General features: G+C 26.6%; 1 protein-coding gene across 1 annotated transcript; it reads right to left on the bottom strand.

The window, feature by feature from the left end:
* Positions 1 to 1,589: 1,589 nt before the first annotated feature.
* Positions 1,590 to 9,237, bottom strand: LOC130954176 (agamous-like MADS-box protein MADS2). Its single transcript, XM_057880912.1, has 8 exons — positions 9,053 to 9,237; positions 6,189 to 6,267; positions 5,690 to 5,751; positions 4,912 to 5,011; positions 2,947 to 2,988; positions 2,803 to 2,844; positions 2,001 to 2,137; positions 1,590 to 1,922 (listed from the first exon to the last, which is right to left on the bottom strand). The coding sequence occupies exons 1-8, from the start codon at positions 9,235 to 9,237 to the stop codon at positions 1,826 to 1,828; spliced, it is 744 nt and encodes a 247-aa protein (XP_057736895.1). The 3' UTR covers positions 1,590 to 1,825.
* Positions 9,238 to 19,356: the final 10,119 nt, after the last annotated feature.

The following is a 19,356-nucleotide window of genomic DNA, read 5'->3' as shown; positions in this document are numbered from 1 at the left end:
GTTCAACAACATCTACTTCCAAAAGCAATCAAGTCGAGAACAAGCAAATATATTATAATTATCCAAGCTTTCAAACAAGTTTTAAATGTTTTACATTATAAATTCTAAGCAACTTCAAATGTTGAACAAGAATAAGTTGTGTGGTTCTTGCAAGCTTAGGCTGCCTCCCTTTCTTCTCTTCCTTCTTCGAACTTGGCCTTCACATTCTTGGAAAAATACGAAGAAGATGCTTCTTGCTTCTTAAGTAAAGAATTTTGTGTGATGTTTATCTTCCTTGAGAGCGAGATTGAGAGAATGAACAATAAATGAAAGAGTGGAGTGAGGAGAAGGAGTTAATGAGAGATTGATGGAAGCAAGGGGGAGAAGATGTGGTAAGCAATAGAGGATTAGAGAATAGGGCAAAAATTAAAGGTGGCAAAGGTGGTGAAGGAGAAACTGGCAAAACAAGGTGGCGATGACATAAGGAAGTAGGAAAGAGGAGCTGCCATAAGTTCTAGTTATATGTAAATGGAATTCTTTTTACTTTTTCATAAAAATTGTTACTTGTATAATTATAAGGTGATTGCTATATTGCCTTGCAAATGGTATTTAATTTGCTAAAATAAGTAATTAATTAATATTTAATTTTTTACTTTAAAAAATAATTTAAATAATTTAGGCATCGAAACAAAAGGCACTATCAAATTATAAATGGCATTTTTCATCGTGTCAAGGAGATCTAGAGGTGATTACCGTATCTATTTAGCTATATGCTATATAGTGAAGGAAAAAAATAATAAATAAATAATAAATAAATTTTAATAATACATATCAAATAAAATATGTTATTTTATTCTTAGTAATTTGTTAAGATAAACTATACACCAGTACACTTGAGATCTACACAGAAAACTCCTTTCATTGGAGAATTGGCTACCATCAATTTATTCTCTGGAAAAGTCATATAAGTACTTATCACTACAATACAGCCATAGGAAACAAGGGCCCGTCGATAAAGTGTGTGTTGCTACTTGCTAAAGGCCCACTAGAAACTAATCACTTATTTATTAAAAATAATGATTGCACCATGACCAAAAAGAAAGATAATGATTATATATTAGTCTTTCTACAATCTACATAATTGTTTTTACAGTATAAAAAAATATTTTTTATTTTTTATCAATTTGCTTTTTTTTTTTTACAAAAAACGAAGAGTGTAAAAAAAAGTATAAACAAAAATAAGTGCATATAACATTATTCATATAAAACAATAAAAAATAATTCAAAGTAGCTTAGACTTTATCCCGACTTATATAATGAGATGTGTGTTGCCCCAAAGTTTGTGGAACTGTATTGATTCAATGATTAAGCAGTTTTGGTGGGGAAGCAAAACTAGAAAAAAGGAAGATTCATAGAATTAGTTGGAACAAAATGCTCACAAGTCACAAGAAAGAAGGAAGCAAAGGTTTTAGAAATTTAGAAGCTTGAGGGCATTTTAACTTGGCTGCTCTTCTTTAACGAGGAGGTCACACTTTGAGTGGAGAATACCAAATCATGCAATAGCTTTATGGTATTTGGGGCTAGCAAGAAACAAGGAAAATCAACTTGGTCATTCAGATAATGTTCTCATTCAAAGAGTCTATGACTTCTTACATTGCCATATGTCTATGGTCAGAGTTTTAAGCCAGCCACATCTGTTTTTTATACCAAAACAAAATAAAACAAAAGCACATTCCAGCATTTACACATTGATTGTGAAACACCAAGAGGCATTTTTGTCTTTTACACCTAAGGTGTTTGTTTTTATGTAGGCACCTAAATATATTTTGATTTGATGAGCCTTAGCTCAAAGCATCCATCCAGGAACAAATCCATTCACTTGTTGAGCCTGAGTTGTTGCTGTTATCTGATCTGAAGCTACAGGGTTGTACCTGTAATCAGGACTGAATCAAAGTACTAGGTGTTAAATTTCGAGCTAACGTTCTTTATGGTCTTCAAAAATAGAAAGTGTTTTAGGTTACCCTATCTGCAATGTGGGATTGCATTCCAGAGGCTGGAAAAAGCCTTGAGAGTGAGCATTCTGTGTACCATATTGCATGCTTTGTTCGCCGGCCTCCCACGGTTGCCGGTACTGGTTTCTTGAATTGATTTCCTCCAGCTGCCAACAAAGATTTTTGTGCCATGCATGAATCAAACCATTATATCAGCACTTAGCAGAGAAGCCTTAATGGGATGAGAATAACAACAACAAAGAAGAACAAAGATTGAAGATGCATTAACCAATGAATTATGCGTTATATGTATTTATTCATTCTTTGGATTGAGCTGGATGAGTTCAATTAGGGAGTCAATTTTTTCTATAAGACCAATATTAACTAAATTTGTAAATTATTTTTTATTCTACATTTTAAATCTTAAATTATATATCTTAGACCTCTAAAGAAATTTTAAAAATAATTTTATAATAAAAAATTAGTTAATATTAGATAATTAAAAATTAATTTCCCATACTTAAACAATTCAAAATTAGGCACACAAATTACTTGTTATAAAGATAAATGATTGCAAGAGTAATGAGACTGAAAATACAGCAAATGCAGAGTGGCATTAGGCAACAGGACAATCAGATCAGTAGTATCAAATAATAATTTTTTTTATTTAATTATTTATTTTTACCACATTCACTCATGCTCTTATGAAACCAATTTAAGGGCCATATGCAAGATATTTCAAGTTTCAAATACCCAACCTGTTTTGGCCTAGAGCAATCTAAGTTATTTATGCAGAAACAGAGAAGCAAAATCAGTATTGGTACAATATTACCTTCATGGTTAAAGATCTGTTTGCTTCCACCAGAATCTGTTCCTGTAAATTAAGAAAGGGGTTGGAACTTGGAAGTATTATGCAATACCACATAAAGTGAGCTTCATATTATTGCATTTAATTAAAAGGAAAATCTTGTTGTACCTTGTTTTGCAGATCAGCTAACTGGTCCAGCATGAATTGAGTCTGAAATTAATTGAAGATAGTGACAAAAAGAATTAGAAAAGAAAGAAACTAAATAAATAATAAATAGGTAAAAGGTCAGATAATTGTTAGAGATATTATTCTACTATTGGTTTGTTAGTTGTATTCAATGCTTAATAAAATTTATGTTTTATGCATTTTCTTTTTTTAATTCCTTACCGGTCCTTACTATTTGATTACTATGATTTTCAAAAAGAACTGCTTGAACTTTGAATTCCCCTATCTAATAAAGATGTTAGCTAGAGTTTGTTTTCAGGGGCAGGACACGGAGACGTGGACAACACTTGTTTAAAAAGTGTTTGGAAGCAGAGACATGGACAGTGGACATATTGTCTCCGGGACGGTTTTTTATAATTTTGTGTCCACTCTTTCACGAAGGACAATGATGGACACGAAATTTGGAAGAGTAGACACGGACAATTTTATAAATTTTGTTTTCCTTTTCTTCCATTATTACCCCTTCTTATTTTTTCTATTGCTGTTCAGAGATACTTTAAATGCAAAAACTAATTGTTTTTTCATGTAAAAATGGATTTTTTTAAAATTAATTTTTTATTTAAAATTAATTTGGCTTATTAACTTAAACAAAATCTTTTATTAATCAAACTCAAATTTATTTTTTTTGTTAATCTTAACCATATGTATTCCTACATATTAATAATAAATTTTAAAATAAAATAATTATATTTATAAATTTTATTTTAATATAAATACTAATATATTTTTTTATTAAAATTTTTTATCTCTTCAAATATTTTTTTCAAGTTCCGTCTGTACTCCTACGTATTCTCATTTTTTATTAAATTAATTTGTATTGATGTAGAAAATTTGGAATCACAGGGCTATTTTAGTCATTTCATATAATATTTTAGTCTTGTCCATGTGTATCCAAACGTAATACTAGACATTACATTAGTGTCTTGTCCATGGTATCCAAACACAATACACAAAAAATAATTTTTAGTGTCTCCGTCCTATTGTCTCCGTTTCAGTGTCATGTCCTGTCCTGTCTCTAAAAACAAACGTAGCCTTAGAGAACTGTTAAAATCTTTCATATGGAAAGCAACATTTTTTATTTGTGGTTCTAATTGAACTACCGACATCCAACTTGGCTAAAGTCCTATAAAGGGGAAGACTAATAGAGATTTTGAGGAATTTTCCATTGCTATAACTCGATTCTAATATCACTAATTAATGAATTAAAATATTTATCATCTTGACCAATTTTACATTAACAAAAGACAACAATTTATTGTGGCTTAAAATTTTATAATTTTGACTGAACAATTTTTGTTTTTGGGGTTTAAATAATGGTGAATGCTATGATATCTTTAAAATTGTGTCTAACTTACTAAAAAGGACAAATAGATAATATTTAATAAATTTTAAATATTTTATTTTTTATTTTAAACATTTTATTTTTTACTTTTAAAAATAAATTACACAATTTAGACACCATAATAAAAGACATCATAGAACTCACCTTAAACAATTCCGATACCCAGTGGCAAATAAAACATGAAAAGGTCCAATTGAACCATTGGAATTGGAATTGTGAATTTAGCAAATTAAACCATGTCATAATACAAGCATAAAATTTAGCCAAGTATATAACTTTTTGCTTTTTAATAGAGACCTCCCCCTCCTCTACATGGAGCAAAACCGCATTATTCATGACATCAAAATCTATTTAATATACTAAACGAGGTATGTTGTATTAATTAGCTATTCATATAAAATATAGAAAATTATCCACAATAAAATAAACAGAAACAAAGCGCTATTTTTTTCTTTGTATATTAATATAAAAATTTATTGAATTTAATTTAAGAAGTATATCATATATATTAATTAGAAAGTTGAGTAGATAGCGGTTAATTTATGGTTTAAATATTGCATTATTACCTTAGTAGACCTGACTTGCCTGAGAGATGTATCAAGTTGACGCTCAAGCTGCTCAAGCTCTTTGGTGCCTAATGGACCTAAGTCTTCCCCAAGAAGGTTCCTGCAAATTAAGAGACAAAAATGCCATGGTCTTAGTATGAAACCGTACATGAATATGATGAAAAACATCATAAAGAGTAAATAGAGAAAAGGACATGCAAAAGAATAGAATATAGACTAAACAAAAGTAAACCTAAACCATTTTGAATTGTTTTGGTAAGTCAAAACTTCCCTTTTCTTATATAACATTTTATTGGTCTAATATAAAGTTACAATCATATACTTTATAATTTCCTAAATGTCGATACAACAGATCAAAAACTCATTTTCTGTTTGTTTTTATCTTTGAATTTGCATATGCAACTAAAATAACTGTTTTGACTTGTCTAATCAATCTTTGATCTTTGGGGATATCAAGTTATTTTTAAATTTTTTAGATATATTTTTATTCTATCTCTATTTTCTTTTATGTGTATTTTAATTTTGACCATTTATTGAATAGTAAATCACTTTTGTTTAAAAAAATGCAATAAATTAAATATTTGACTAATAGAAAATATTTTCGTTTATTTATACAAATTTATTATAGCTTAAAATTATGTATTAGGAAATAATAAGTTATAAAAATTTAGTATGTTGTTGGCTGAATTTAAATTATATATAGATACATTAAATAAAAAATGTACTAAATTTTTACATTAACCTATAAGCAAAAAAGGTAGTTCTGTATATAAAATACCTCTGAGTCCTTTGAAGAGATTCAAATCTTGCTTTCAGTTTTAGATACTCACGGTAACTGTTCTGCTACAAAAGAATACAGCAAAACAAATGAAAACTAACAAAATCCCACTTGATGTGTAATGAAATACATATATACTAAATTACATGAGAAAAAATTTACATTATAAATATAATAGAATACATTATTATTTTTATTTATAAAAGTTTAAAATGTTGACAAATATATTTATGAAAAAAAATTAATTTTATATAAAAAAAACAAAAAAATATTATTATATATAAAAATTTAAATATTTTTATCATATAAAAATTATCTTTTATAAATATAAAATTAATTTTATTTATTTATAGTCAAATTTGTCTGTATTTTAAAATTTAATGATTAAAAATACTAGTTTATTCTTACGATAAATTTGTGAGAATTCTAGCATTTATTAGTTTAAACTTTTTGAGATGTTATAATAATAACAATAAATCAAGTTGTATGAAGTGATCACCTCAAGCTCTTTGGCAGGTTTGTTGACTTCCACCGCACCATAGCTACATTTTTGGTACCTTTCAAGTGTTTTGAGCATGCTAATTCACACAAGATAAAAGAAAGAATTGTTAAATTGATTATGGTGCATATATGGTGTTATATCACATATACGATAAGAACAGCACACTAGTTACTCAAAGAACAACACCCTTTAAATTAATGTTGAAAATAAGCATGGTGACCTTATCATATTCATATCTCTAATTTTGATTTTTCATACTTTTAGTACTCTTTTAATTTGAAGATATAATATATTTTCAATGAGAGTGTCTTTTTAGATTTTTATAGTGCACATAGATTATGACGCATAATGATTAATATTAATATACATTATCAGTTCAGATAAGTTTGATTATATATTAATTTATACATATCACTTTTACCTTCACATTATAAGGTGAATAATAATAAGAAGAGTAGAAATATAGCCATAATAATAATATTGTTTCTCAAAGTGGTGAAGTTAAGAGATACACTTATGATCCTTTATAAGCTCTCTAAAGAGACTAGAGAAAGTCATTAAGAAAATTATTTCTTCTTTCAGAAAAAAAGAGACTCACAATTTTTTAATTCAACATATTTTAAGATGCTCGTTACAATTTGAAAAAAGAACTTAATGCCTTAATAACATGTTTTCTTTTTCTTCTTAAAAACTTGATTTTGGTAAACCAAACAAACTATAAGCAAATTATGTGGACAATATATCTATCTTCATGTATGGGAAAACTTATGAATTTTATTATAAAAAAGTATGGCTAAATATTTTTTAATCAGCCAACTTTAACTAATTATAATTAATAATCATTAATTTTATATTTTTTTAAAAAATGAAATTTAATAAATTATTAATTAATAATAATTAATTAGTATGGAGTGTAGTTTAAAAACACTTATTAATTTATTATGGACTAAATTTCGATTAATTACTTAGTAGAATTATTCTATTATATGACATCTAGTATTTAATAGTTAAGATAAGACATATATATGAAGATAAAGGAACAAAAGATATGTATCTCTTTTATTTTTATTTTTCAAAAAATTAAGAAAATACCAAAAAATCTATTTCCTATTCTTATTTTAACTTATCCAAACGCATTTCTTTTCTTATTTTTTTCCCTTCTAAATTTATGTCTTATTTTTGTTACCATGCAAGCACTATCTAAATGTATAGCTACCGTAGTCCAAACTGTAAAATTCATCAACAAATCAATGATTTACAACCTGAAATAAGAAACAGAAATTTAGTAGTTTCAATCAAGAACAAGTTCATGCATCATGCATTATATTCTTAGCCTTGGCTATATCAACTCGAATAACATACATAGAGAGAATATGCATCTAACATTATCCTAAAATATAGACAAATAATATTCATACTTAATGATGTCATGTTTCCTTGAAAGATAACTCATCACCACAGAAGGAAGAGGACCAGAATGTAGGGAAATTATTGCATGAAGGTTTGTGTGACCTATTTAACTTCTTGACCTTTGATATTCTAAGCAGAAACATCTTGATTTACATAGAAAATTTAAGAATGAATTAAACTAAAGAGTATAACTTCTAAAAAGACTGAAAAAATCTTAAAGGATTCTGTTAACAAATAAGACGTTCGTTAAGGTTAAACTTTACAATTATTCAATAAATTAGCAGTTAAACTTCTTAACTTTTAATTTCTTAAAGAATGCTTTTAGTAAAACACAATTAAAATAAATACTAATAAAATCATATATCTACCATAAAGCAACGTATCTTGTGAAAATTAAACTTTAATACCTTAATTAAAAGAACTCCCTTTTTAATGTCATTTCAATTTATTTTGAAGTACCCATAAATTCATCACCACCTAGCTAGGTAGCCCTAATAGTGAGAGATAGTAAAGTCGATTTGAACTCATCATAAAAATGTAACAGAATATTAACATGACCTAGGGAAGGAGAAAATACAACTGCAAGGGAGCTCAAAAATGATATTATGAATTTGTAATCCTTCTTTTTATTTTATTTTTTTATTTTCCCCTCTTTTTATGACTTAGAAAGCAAGAATCAACCACTCTATGTTACTTAAATTTATATAAAAACTTTTTTTTATCTTCTGGTACAAAAACTCTGATGGATTTTCACATCCCTGACCTGCTTCATTTGGAAGATGTGTTAATTAATATACCAACATCTATCATTCCAATATTTCAATATAATCTAGTATGTATATATCAGCATCACGTTCACATACATACTGAAGATTTCAAAGGAAAATCAAGAAATGAAAAGAATAAACAATCAAGCATGTCTTTACAAGAAAATTAAAGTCAGATTGGCCTCTGTGTTGATTATTTAAAATTACACACGAAATTAAGCAAAATCCCCAAAAAGCAGGAGGAGGGAGAAAAGCTAGGCTACAGTGATCTAACAAATTACTAGAACCTACAGACAACAGAAAATTTCAGATATTGAGAGGATCATGCAACTCCATAACCAGATCTCGCAAATCAAGCTTCACTAACAACTATCCGTACATTCAAAAAGATCAAACACAAACACAACACTTGCCTTCTTCCATTATTATCATTTCAGTGCAGCTCATACGCAATACAACCATCAAACCTAGCTTCTATCATATCAATCAAAGAATCATCCAGAAATTCATGTAATAAAGGAGATCGATCGATCGATCGATCTCGATCGTGTATTCAACGCAAGCACGTCGAGCGAAAAAAAAAGAAGTAATTAATATTTTAAAAATAAATAAATAAAAAGACAACAAAAAAAAAGGGGGAAAAAAAAGGAACTCATGGATGATTATTAGTTATTACAGACGTACCTATTGCTGCTACAAAACTCATAAAGCTTTCCGCGGTTAGAGAAGATGATAAGAGCAACTTCAGCATCACACAGAACAGAAAGCTCATAAGCTTTCTTGAGAAGTCCATTCCTCCTCTTTGCAAACGTCACCTGCCTGTTTATCTTGTTCTCTATTCTTTTCAGTTCCACTCTTCCCCTTCCCATTCCCCAACTAACTAAAACTTCCTAATTTAATTTAATATACTTATTTTTATTTCTTATTTATTATTTATATTCAATTTTATTTTATATATACCTTCCGATTCTGCTTTTCTGGGTTAGTACACAAGTGCAGCCCCAATTTTGTGAAAACTGAAAACACAACTCAAACAATTTCCTTTTTTTTGGAAAATAATTAAACGTTACTTACTTGGATTTAAGAGTTTAAGTTATCAAGACTTTCAAGCCCTAGAGCGAGAGAGAAAGTAAAAAAATATATATATATAAAAGAGAAGAAGGAAGAGATAGAATTAGAAATAGAAAATAAATGAACGAAGAAAGGTCACAACTCACAAACACACCCTAAAGAAGAAGCTTGTTGCGTTAAACTTAAATCACAAATGACATAAATCCTCTCTACCTTGGATTTTTATCCTCTCTCGGCTCTTTTTCTTTTTCATTATTTTATTTTATTTTTTATATATTATTTGCCACTGTTGATGAGAAAGGGCTGGTGTTAGTGTTACTGTGTTAGTTACCGGTTTCGTATAAGTTTCTTTTCATCGTGCTTTACTCGGCTATGGTATTTTTGGAAAGTTTTGCTTTCCCCATTTTCAGGATTCTTACGTGGAACGCACGCTCCTTTCTTTCACGAAGAATTTGGGGATACGCGTGTACCGCACTGGCGCGTGGTGACAGCTGGCTTATATGTCTTAATGTTACTAATAAAAATCTAGGGCATTCTTTTGATGCTTTTACAAGTGTTTCTTTTTAAAAAATTATTATGTATATATTAAACTTAATTATTAAAATTAGTTATTGAATATTTATGTATAAATATATATTATTTAATTTATTTTTAATATATATTTTATATTAATAATTAATTTTAATATACATATAATATTATTATTTTTTTATATAATTATTAATTAAAATTTAAAATATAATTATTGTACAAGTGTTTTTTTAACTAAATTTTAGTATGATTAATTATGATTGTGCATTTTATTTTTATGCACGTACGTTTTTTTAAACCAAAAAAATTGTCTTGTACACATTTTTTATGGTATTTTTTATTTGACAAGACAAATATTAATATGTTAGGAATCTAAATTTTATTTAAAAATTTGTTTTGATCAATAGATTATTATTTATACTCGACAGAATTCGAATCTCGCTCATTTAATTAAGCGAAAAAGTGACATCTAAATTAGTTGACTTACACACATAGAGTTAGATTTTTTTTTACGCCTTAATTTTCCTCTTTCAAATAAACCTGTTATTACTTATTCTAATATTCAAAATTTCGCCCTCGAGATTCTTCCTTCAATTTCATCTTTTATCCTTGTGATTCATCGATCATCGATCTTCTTCAATTTTCCCTTTTAACAATAGATGGATTTCAAGTTTAATCTGGATATTGATTTGATAATTATAATCTATTTTATTTAAGTTCGTAAATGCTTGCTTTCTCTATTTGGATAAATTTGTGAACAATTATTTGTTGTTTATTTTTGTTAAATATTCTATGTTATATGTACCATATATTTATGTGATGCTTGCTTCCACATTCTATGTTCATACTAAGTTTCAAACTTCTTCATTTCTATGATTTCAAATGAGGATGCAAAGGTCGCCTGAGAGGTTACATCAGAGAGGTGATCCATCAAAGAAAGGCTTAATTATTTAATTATTAGATAAAGTATATTTTTTATCTCTAAAATTTGACTAAAAATTTAAAAATATTTTTAAATTTTGTTTTGTTTTAATTTTATCTCAAAAATATTCTATTTGTATCAACTGTATCCCTGGCCGCTAATTTTTAAAAAAGTTTTAAGACCAATGTAACGACAATTTCATAAAAACAATCTTCTACACAAGTAAATCAAGCATAATTTCCATACATTTTTGTTGGATTAATCTTAAATTTTTTGAAAATTTATCTATCACGGGGTATATATATTTGATACTAATCAAAAACTGTTGGGACAAAATTTTTTTGGTGTCTAAACATGGAAAGAAATAAAGCAAACACTATCTTATATCGAATGAATGATTTGCTGGAGATCAACACAAAACTCAGACCAAATAACATGATTAGACTCTTGGCACCATATCTAGCCATCCAATTCGCAGCTCTATTTGCTTCTCAGGGCACCCACTCAACTTGAATAAGCCAAAGACGAGATAAAAGCTCTTGAATCTTGTGAACCAAATCTGTTACTTCAGATGAATAGTATTCAATACCCACTTGTAAGCTCATGCATGATGGGCGGAATGTCAAGACAATTCGTTTCACATATAATATCCCTCAAACCGCAATCCCAAGCTAAAACAAACTCTCTCCAAACACCAAATAATATATTTTTGAAACTTTTTCCTAAACTTCAAGAACAAAAAATATATTTTATCCTTATTTTTTTTTATTTTATAACTTTATCGAATTTTTAATTAAATTTTCATAATTTAAAAATTTATAATTAAGCCCTACATTAGATAAAAAAAAAAGTTTAATTTAATTTTTTCTAATTGTTTTATAAGAATACAAAATATTCTTGAAATATTTGTTTTTTGTGTTTGAAGTAAAGTGAACTATAAAATATTTTAAAAAACAAATATTTTATTGTATTTTTTTCTTAAAAATAACAATTAATAAAAATTTAATTACATATTTAGTTTAATATAAAAATTTAATTATATTTTTAAATAATAAAGACTTAATTAAAAATTTAATAAAATACAGAGACTAATTAAAAAAAAACAATATATAGTTATGTGAGTCATCTAACTGTACAAGTACAACTTAAGAACGAATTCACATATTTGATCCTTTTTGGATCACTCTTAGGCTATTGATGAAATGAAAGACTACTAATGGGGAAAAAAAATATAGGGGAATTTAATTTAGGACAAAGAAGAGAAATAATCAACTAATGAAGCACCTATATCAAATGAGCCAATGAGGTAGAAGTCAACCCTTGGGTTAAGAAATCCGATATAGAAGCAATACTAAACGTAATTATAATTGTGAGAAAGTTTTCTTTAAAAATGATTATATTGTGATTCCGTGAAATGTTAGAGGAAGGGGCCGGGGAAGAATATTGTTGTTGCAAGTTAGCTCTCTGACTAAGTCCGGTAAGATGGTCACCGGCCTAACAACGTTATTTCTAGGGTGCAGCGCAGCAGTCTATACACAAACTTCTTAGATTCATATTCGAATACTAAGAACACTAATCGAGAAATTCTAGATTTTCTCAATCTGAAATCTAAATACTCTAAATAATAAAGAATTTAACACACGCCTAAAGTATTTTACCTAATCTTAATTATTATACATGATCTCTTAGAATATTACTAATTTAAACGTTAAAATCTCTTACCAACATCCCACCATTAGTTTGTTGGATGACTGCCAATTAAAAATTTACAATCTTTTTTTCTAGGAAAAGTATCGGTGAACAATGAAAATATTAAACAATGTAAACAATAGATATATCGGATGTTCATTTTACTAGTGTACGGATGGTTATTTTAATATTAAAATTTAGAGAGTTAATTTGGAGGTGTAGTGTGTTTTTATTTGATTGGTGGTTATTCATATTGTTCAACAAAGTCATTGTCCCCCTAGCATTTCCCTTTTTTCTAGACTAACCTAACTTAGGATCTAAGTTAGTCCGATCCTGATAAATATAGAGTAAATTAAAATGATAATTAGATCTTTGAGAATTTTAATTTTGGATTACGTAATCTTTTAAAAAAAATATTAATTAGATTTTTCACAATAATTAACCGTAAACATATATATCTTTTTGTTAATAAATAATGTAAAATAAAATGAAGTTATATGTTTATGTATTTCATTATATAATGTCGTGTGTGTTTTGTTATTGTCACACAAATATGAAAATAATATAGTTTTAGACAGTAAAATATTTATTATTTTTTTAGTTTTTATATAATATTTATCAACTATTTTCTATTTATTACAAATTCTATTAAAATAAGTAAATTTTACTCTAAAAATTATTATTTACATGACGATCTTTTATAAATAAATACGTTCAGTAAATAACGGTACATATAAGCACCACCGTTAAATTTTATGTGATAAATTGATAAAAAAATATTACATGTCTACTCTTTATTATCATTAAAGACCAAATTAATATTTTTTTTTCAATGGCTAATTAATCGTTTAAAGTCAAAATTTTTAGAAATTTAATTATTACTTTACTCATAAATATATTTTCTTTTGATAAGTAAAGTATTAGGTTACGCTCAAAATAATAAGGAGATACTAGAATTCTTAAAAAGATAAACTAATTATATAATCAAAACAAAATAATTTATGTATACAACAATCACATAATTTTTTTTTAAAATTTAAGTTAATAAGAAAAAATATTATAAATGACTGTATCTCTACATGTTTTTTTAATAATTTCTTTTGAATTTATTTAAATTTTTATATAATTTTTTTCTTATTATTTATCTTATGCTATTTTTATATTTTTAAGGAATAATAAAAATCAAATTTTAAATTTTTTATTATAAAATTTCTAATTTCATGTCATAAAATAAAATTTTTAAATACTTAAGTTGATAAAAAAAATAACATAAATAATTATATCTCTACATGCAGCTAAATGCCCTTGATTTACCATAAACAATCCCTAAATCAATCTAATCTATGCATATCCAATTAAACAAAACCTCCCACCAATCGCCCTATTCTAATTCAACACAAATCACTATATTTTGTTAAACAATATGTAACTTATTTGATTTATTAATAATAAAATGTAGAAGAATAATGAGAAACAAAAAGAAAAAATTAAAAAAAATCTCTATTCTTTACAAAAAAAAAATGTTAAATAGTATTAAATTTATTGTCAAATTTAATATTAGACGTTAGCGGCAGATTTATCGACAAATTTACCGTCAGATTTACTTTTCTAATGATAAATTCGATGATAATATTTGGAAGAAAAAAATTGGCGCAGAATTACCAAATCCACCAGTAAAGCTCAATTAATATAACGCTTCGTTTTGGTCACGCATAATGGTTTACCGCGAATTTTATCTGCCAATAAAGCTCAATTAATGGAACGCTGCATTTTGGATATACTCAATGCATTACCGTCGAATTTATCCGCCGGTAAATCTGACAAAATTTTTTCCCTAAATTAGAATCGCACGTCGTCCCCCTTTATTTTAAAATACCCACTCTCTCTCCCTCTAAACCTCATCTTCCTCTCTCTCCCCCAAACCACCTACAGCAACCCCCTTTGCTAGCGCCGGCGCCACCAACAATCTCTGAAGACTGCATGGACTCCTTGCATCGCGTTGGTCTTTCTGTCGCAGTCGTTTTCATCACTACTACCGTTGCTGCCGCTACCACGCCGTTGCTGCTGCTCATTCCCTCATTCCTCCCTCCAGGTAAGTTGGACATCGCTGTCGTCACTGCGCTGCCGTCCGTTCTGCCACTACACTAGAAAAGTCTTATGCACCACTACTATTTTTGGATAACTCACTCACTAGTTAGTTTAATGTAGTTAAACCCTAAACTCTCATATATGGTGTATGTCTATATTCGTGATTATTTTAATTTTGTTCTATTTTTATTGGATTTTAGGATTTGTTCTGATTTTTTTGTTTTTATTCTAATTTCAATTTTAGGATTTATTTTAGGCTGATTACTTTATTTTAATTTTGAAAATTTTTATTTCTAAATTCATTGTTTTTTTTTATGATTTTTGTTTTTAATTTTTTTGGTTCTTGATTTTTGTTATGATTTTTAGTTTGTTCTTGATTCTTGGTTGAGATTTTTTGTTATGTTTTCATTTTGTAAGTTTGAGTTTAGAGAACAGTACAAGAAAGAACACCCAAATAATAAATTTGTGAGTGTTTATTTACGTGGAATAATATTATTCAGTACTTGTTTTAAAAAAATTTGAATTAGTTTTCAAATTATTTTTAACTTGTTTGAATTTTAACTTCCTTTGTTATTTCAGTTTTAGAATAAGTAGGTTAGCAAGGCTGGTGGTAGCAGATAAAAATAATTATTTATTTTTAACTTATTTTATGATTAATGATTATTTTTGTTGTTATTTTCATAATTATTTTTTTATTGGTCTATTGAAACTTAAAGTTCAATCACACATTAGTTATATCTCCACGTTTACTTTCTCTCTAATTTTGTGCTTATTCTTTGTTCATTTTATTGGTTATTATGCCTATAAAACTAATGTTCGATTGTTCATATCTTATTTTCAGATAAAATTGAAGTCACATATACGATGATGCCAAACATTAATAAGGTGAATATTTTCTGTAAATTTTATAGTTTATTTTCAGTTCTTTCAAAATCTTAATGTTTAAAAAAAGTGAACAAAGTTATATGTTAATTTGGTTGGTAATGGGCGAAATTTTAGTTTGAATTAAACTTACTAAGTTAACTACATAGACAAAGAGTAATAAGATATGATATATGAATTATCTTTTATTGAACATAAAAGTTCTTATTTAGCTTTAATTTTTTTTTATAAGTGTCCAAACAATTCTTTAAGATATGTTTATAGTCATAATGTGCATATATACTTATTTTTTTTCTATTTATAGAATATGGAGGTTATTCCTTATAATACAGTTGGTTATTATTCTTTTTCTTTCTGTACTTTAATTTTATCTTTTTTATTTGTTTGATTGATTGGTATTAATTATATATGCTTTTGTTCTCTTTTGCTCTAGGAGGAGGATGGTAATGAGTGAATTTATTAAAAAAAATTAAAAATTAAGTTTACCGACAAATTTACTGACAAATAAATTTACTGGTAATTATTAATTTAGTTGTTAGTAAATAATATATTATTGTCAAATTTACCGAGTGATAAATTCGATGGTAAAAGTTATCGGCGAAAAATTTTTGACAGTAATTAGCGATGAATAAGAAAATTTGCCAATAAATAATTATCAGCGAGATTTATACCATCGAATTTATTTCGACAATAAATTTGTCAATAAATTCGACAGTATCCGATAATTTTTTTATAGTAATCTTAGCTTGAGTTTACTCACTGAAATTTTTTAAAGGATAATTTATTATTATTATTATTATTATTATTTGAAGTTTAGAACCACTAATACCAAAGCTAGATTTGGTTAATATAAAGTAAGCTGAGAATTTCCTTGGTGATCCTAAATATGACAACAATCTCTCGTAGTCTATTTATTTCGTGATTATTATTATTTAGTGGTCACATACCTATTTATTTGTCACATTCTTCTAAGTTCTAACTTCTAACCGTATAAAGAAATGTGAAGGATTTGGGTTTGAGCAGAACCCATAAATGATATGTGACTAAGGTAAACTTAGTTGCAAAAACACTCTCATGTCAAATTTTAAGATTAAATGTACACAACAACTATAGCCTACGTACAAATAATGTCATCCACTTGTTGTATTATATGTCTAAAGAGACAAATTATGTAGGACCCTGTATTCCAAATAAGGAATATAATTTTATGTATATATCTCTCGTTAAAATCCACTTTGGTTTCACTACTTTACTGGGTGCTGCATTTTTTGTGGCCAAGAAAAGAGCACAACTTTGCTTATCTCTTCTTTGAATTTTGCTATGATTTTAATTTCAAAAGCTAAGGTACTATGTACGTTTTCGTTTCTGTTGCCTCATCTTCCTTTCATCACATGGTGTGATTGCTACTATTGGGAACTTATAAGGAGAAATGATATACGTAATTGTTTGATTATTTATGGCGTTACTTTTTTATTCATAGTTCGATGTTTTATTTTTCAAAATAAATTATAGAAAAAAGTTAGAGTACCGTCAGAATTTAGTATTTTGGTTATCATTTAGTCATTTATATTTAAAAGTATGTGATAACGTATATTATTAAATTATTAGAGTAAAAAAAGTATACTAAAAAAATTAAATTAATAACTAAATAAAAATAAAAAATAAAAAATTTTGATGACCCTTCATTATTTTTTTAAATTATTATAATTGGCCTAATGGACACAACACACAAACAAGTGAAAACACCTAAAGTTAGGACCTAAAGACAGTGTTAAAAAACCCTAGCAAAGGAGGCTAAGTTTGGTCCTCTTAATAATGTTACGTATCACAATAATTGGATTTTTTTTTTTACTTAAATAGACAAAAAAAAAATTAACTAATAAAGCAAATTCCCTTATCCAATATTATTTACACATATGTTTTTATTTAGTATAAAACTATAAATCATAATAGGTTATTGCTATTTAAAAATATATACATAATGCGCATTGGATTAGAACATGTTATTGTTTTAAAAGTTTTTCTTAAATTCCATTATTAAGGTATTTGTATTTTTCAAAGACATAAATACTTACTTTTAAAATGATTTTAATTTTAATTTACTAAACCTAGCTAATATAATTTTCGAAAAACCATGATTCGAAAATTGCCTTTATTAGTAAATTACTTTTGAAAAATACAAGTTTAACTGAATTGTCTTGTTTCCTGAATTTATCCTTACATAAGACTGTACACATTAAATTTAATAAATTGATTAAATGAAATTATTGTAAAATCCTAGTATTTAATACAACTAAAAATAAATAAATTAGTCTCATTATACAACCAAATATTTTTATTAATAAAGTCTAATTAAATTTATCTAATTTTCACAAAAATTACTCGTATGTATGTAAATAATATTTTTTTTTCACGTAAAAAATAATACCAAATTTTTTAATTATAATATAAATTTTTTTTAATTTTGACATCAAAATTTTTAAAATTCGAAACTTGATATATTATTTAAATTTGATTTGACTCGATCAAATAAAAAATTTGTATTGGAAGGTTTTTTTAAATAAATAAAATAGGTGAAGTATTTATAAAGGAGTAAGTAGATTGGTTAATTAAATGTGTGCATTAATATAGTCCAACCTAGAGGTCAACAATTTCCAAGAGTGAGATAGCTAATTAGGTTGTAGCACTGTTGAGTGGGGAGCACTACGTGTACTCTTCTTATAGGCTACTGTGTACAGTACCAGGTGACGCAGAGGCAGATGGAAAGAGAAAACAATTTCCTCTGCTTACGTGGACACGTGTCGAATTAAGATAGGAGGACTACGTAGAGGGCCATTCTTGGATTTTCACACTGGTGAGTCTACTGTTTTAGCACTGTGCAATCAATGTGCATTCTATTCTTTTCTATAATACGAGGCAGCTGAAAAACTGGGTAGATTCGACCCCTGACAACAGCTCCAATAATCATATCAAAACTATTGCTTTTCAATATATATATAAATAAAATAGGATAATTAACGCAAATAAATTATTTTAGCCTCAAAATTATACCAATATTTTAGTTTAATTTTTGTTACTTACACTGAATGATTTTATATAAATCAAAATAATTAAATTAAATTTATATTTTTTAATGTAAATCGAATTAATTAGTGTCAGTTTATGATAATGCATGATATATCAAATAAATTAGATTCGATTTAGTATCGGAACAATTTATATTCAATGTAAATCGATACAACTAAATTGAATCTTTTTTAATAAATTAATTCTAATTTATTCGATTTACTACCTGATAAATTATAGTTAATTATTTATTTATTTTTTATTAACTTTAAAACATAATTATTAATAAAATATATTTTCGTTTGAATTTAAATAAAATATAAAAATAATTAAAATGAATAAGAATAAAAATTTAAATTTTGTGTTTTAGTTCAAATTAAAAAAAATTATATTTTTACAAATTTATAAATTCAAAACAGAACAATAAATAATTTTTAAAAATTCATTAAAAATTATCTTTTGACTCGTTAGCATCTAAAAAATTATTATCAAAATTTTTGAAATTGAACATGTTAATACAAAATATACGCCTTCAATTAGTATATGAGTTAAAACTTAAATTTTTAAAATTAAAAATAATAGATAATTATATAATATAAAATAATCAACTATATTGATATAATTTGTAATTTGAATCATTGATATAATATAAAAATTATTTTACTCGATAAAGAACTAGTTTTATCATGAAATGAAAATTGAGAGTCGAATTTGATTATTATTTCTATTTAACTATCAA

Source organism: Arachis stenosperma, chromosome 10 (genome assembly GCF_014773155.1).
Source record: "Arachis stenosperma cultivar V10309 chromosome 10, arast.V10309.gnm1.PFL2, whole genome shotgun sequence".
Taxonomy (NCBI): domain Eukaryota; kingdom Viridiplantae; phylum Streptophyta; class Magnoliopsida; order Fabales; family Fabaceae; genus Arachis; species Arachis stenosperma.
The sequence above is the reverse complement of the archived record's forward strand: the minus strand, read 5'-3'. Positions and strand labels throughout refer to the sequence as shown.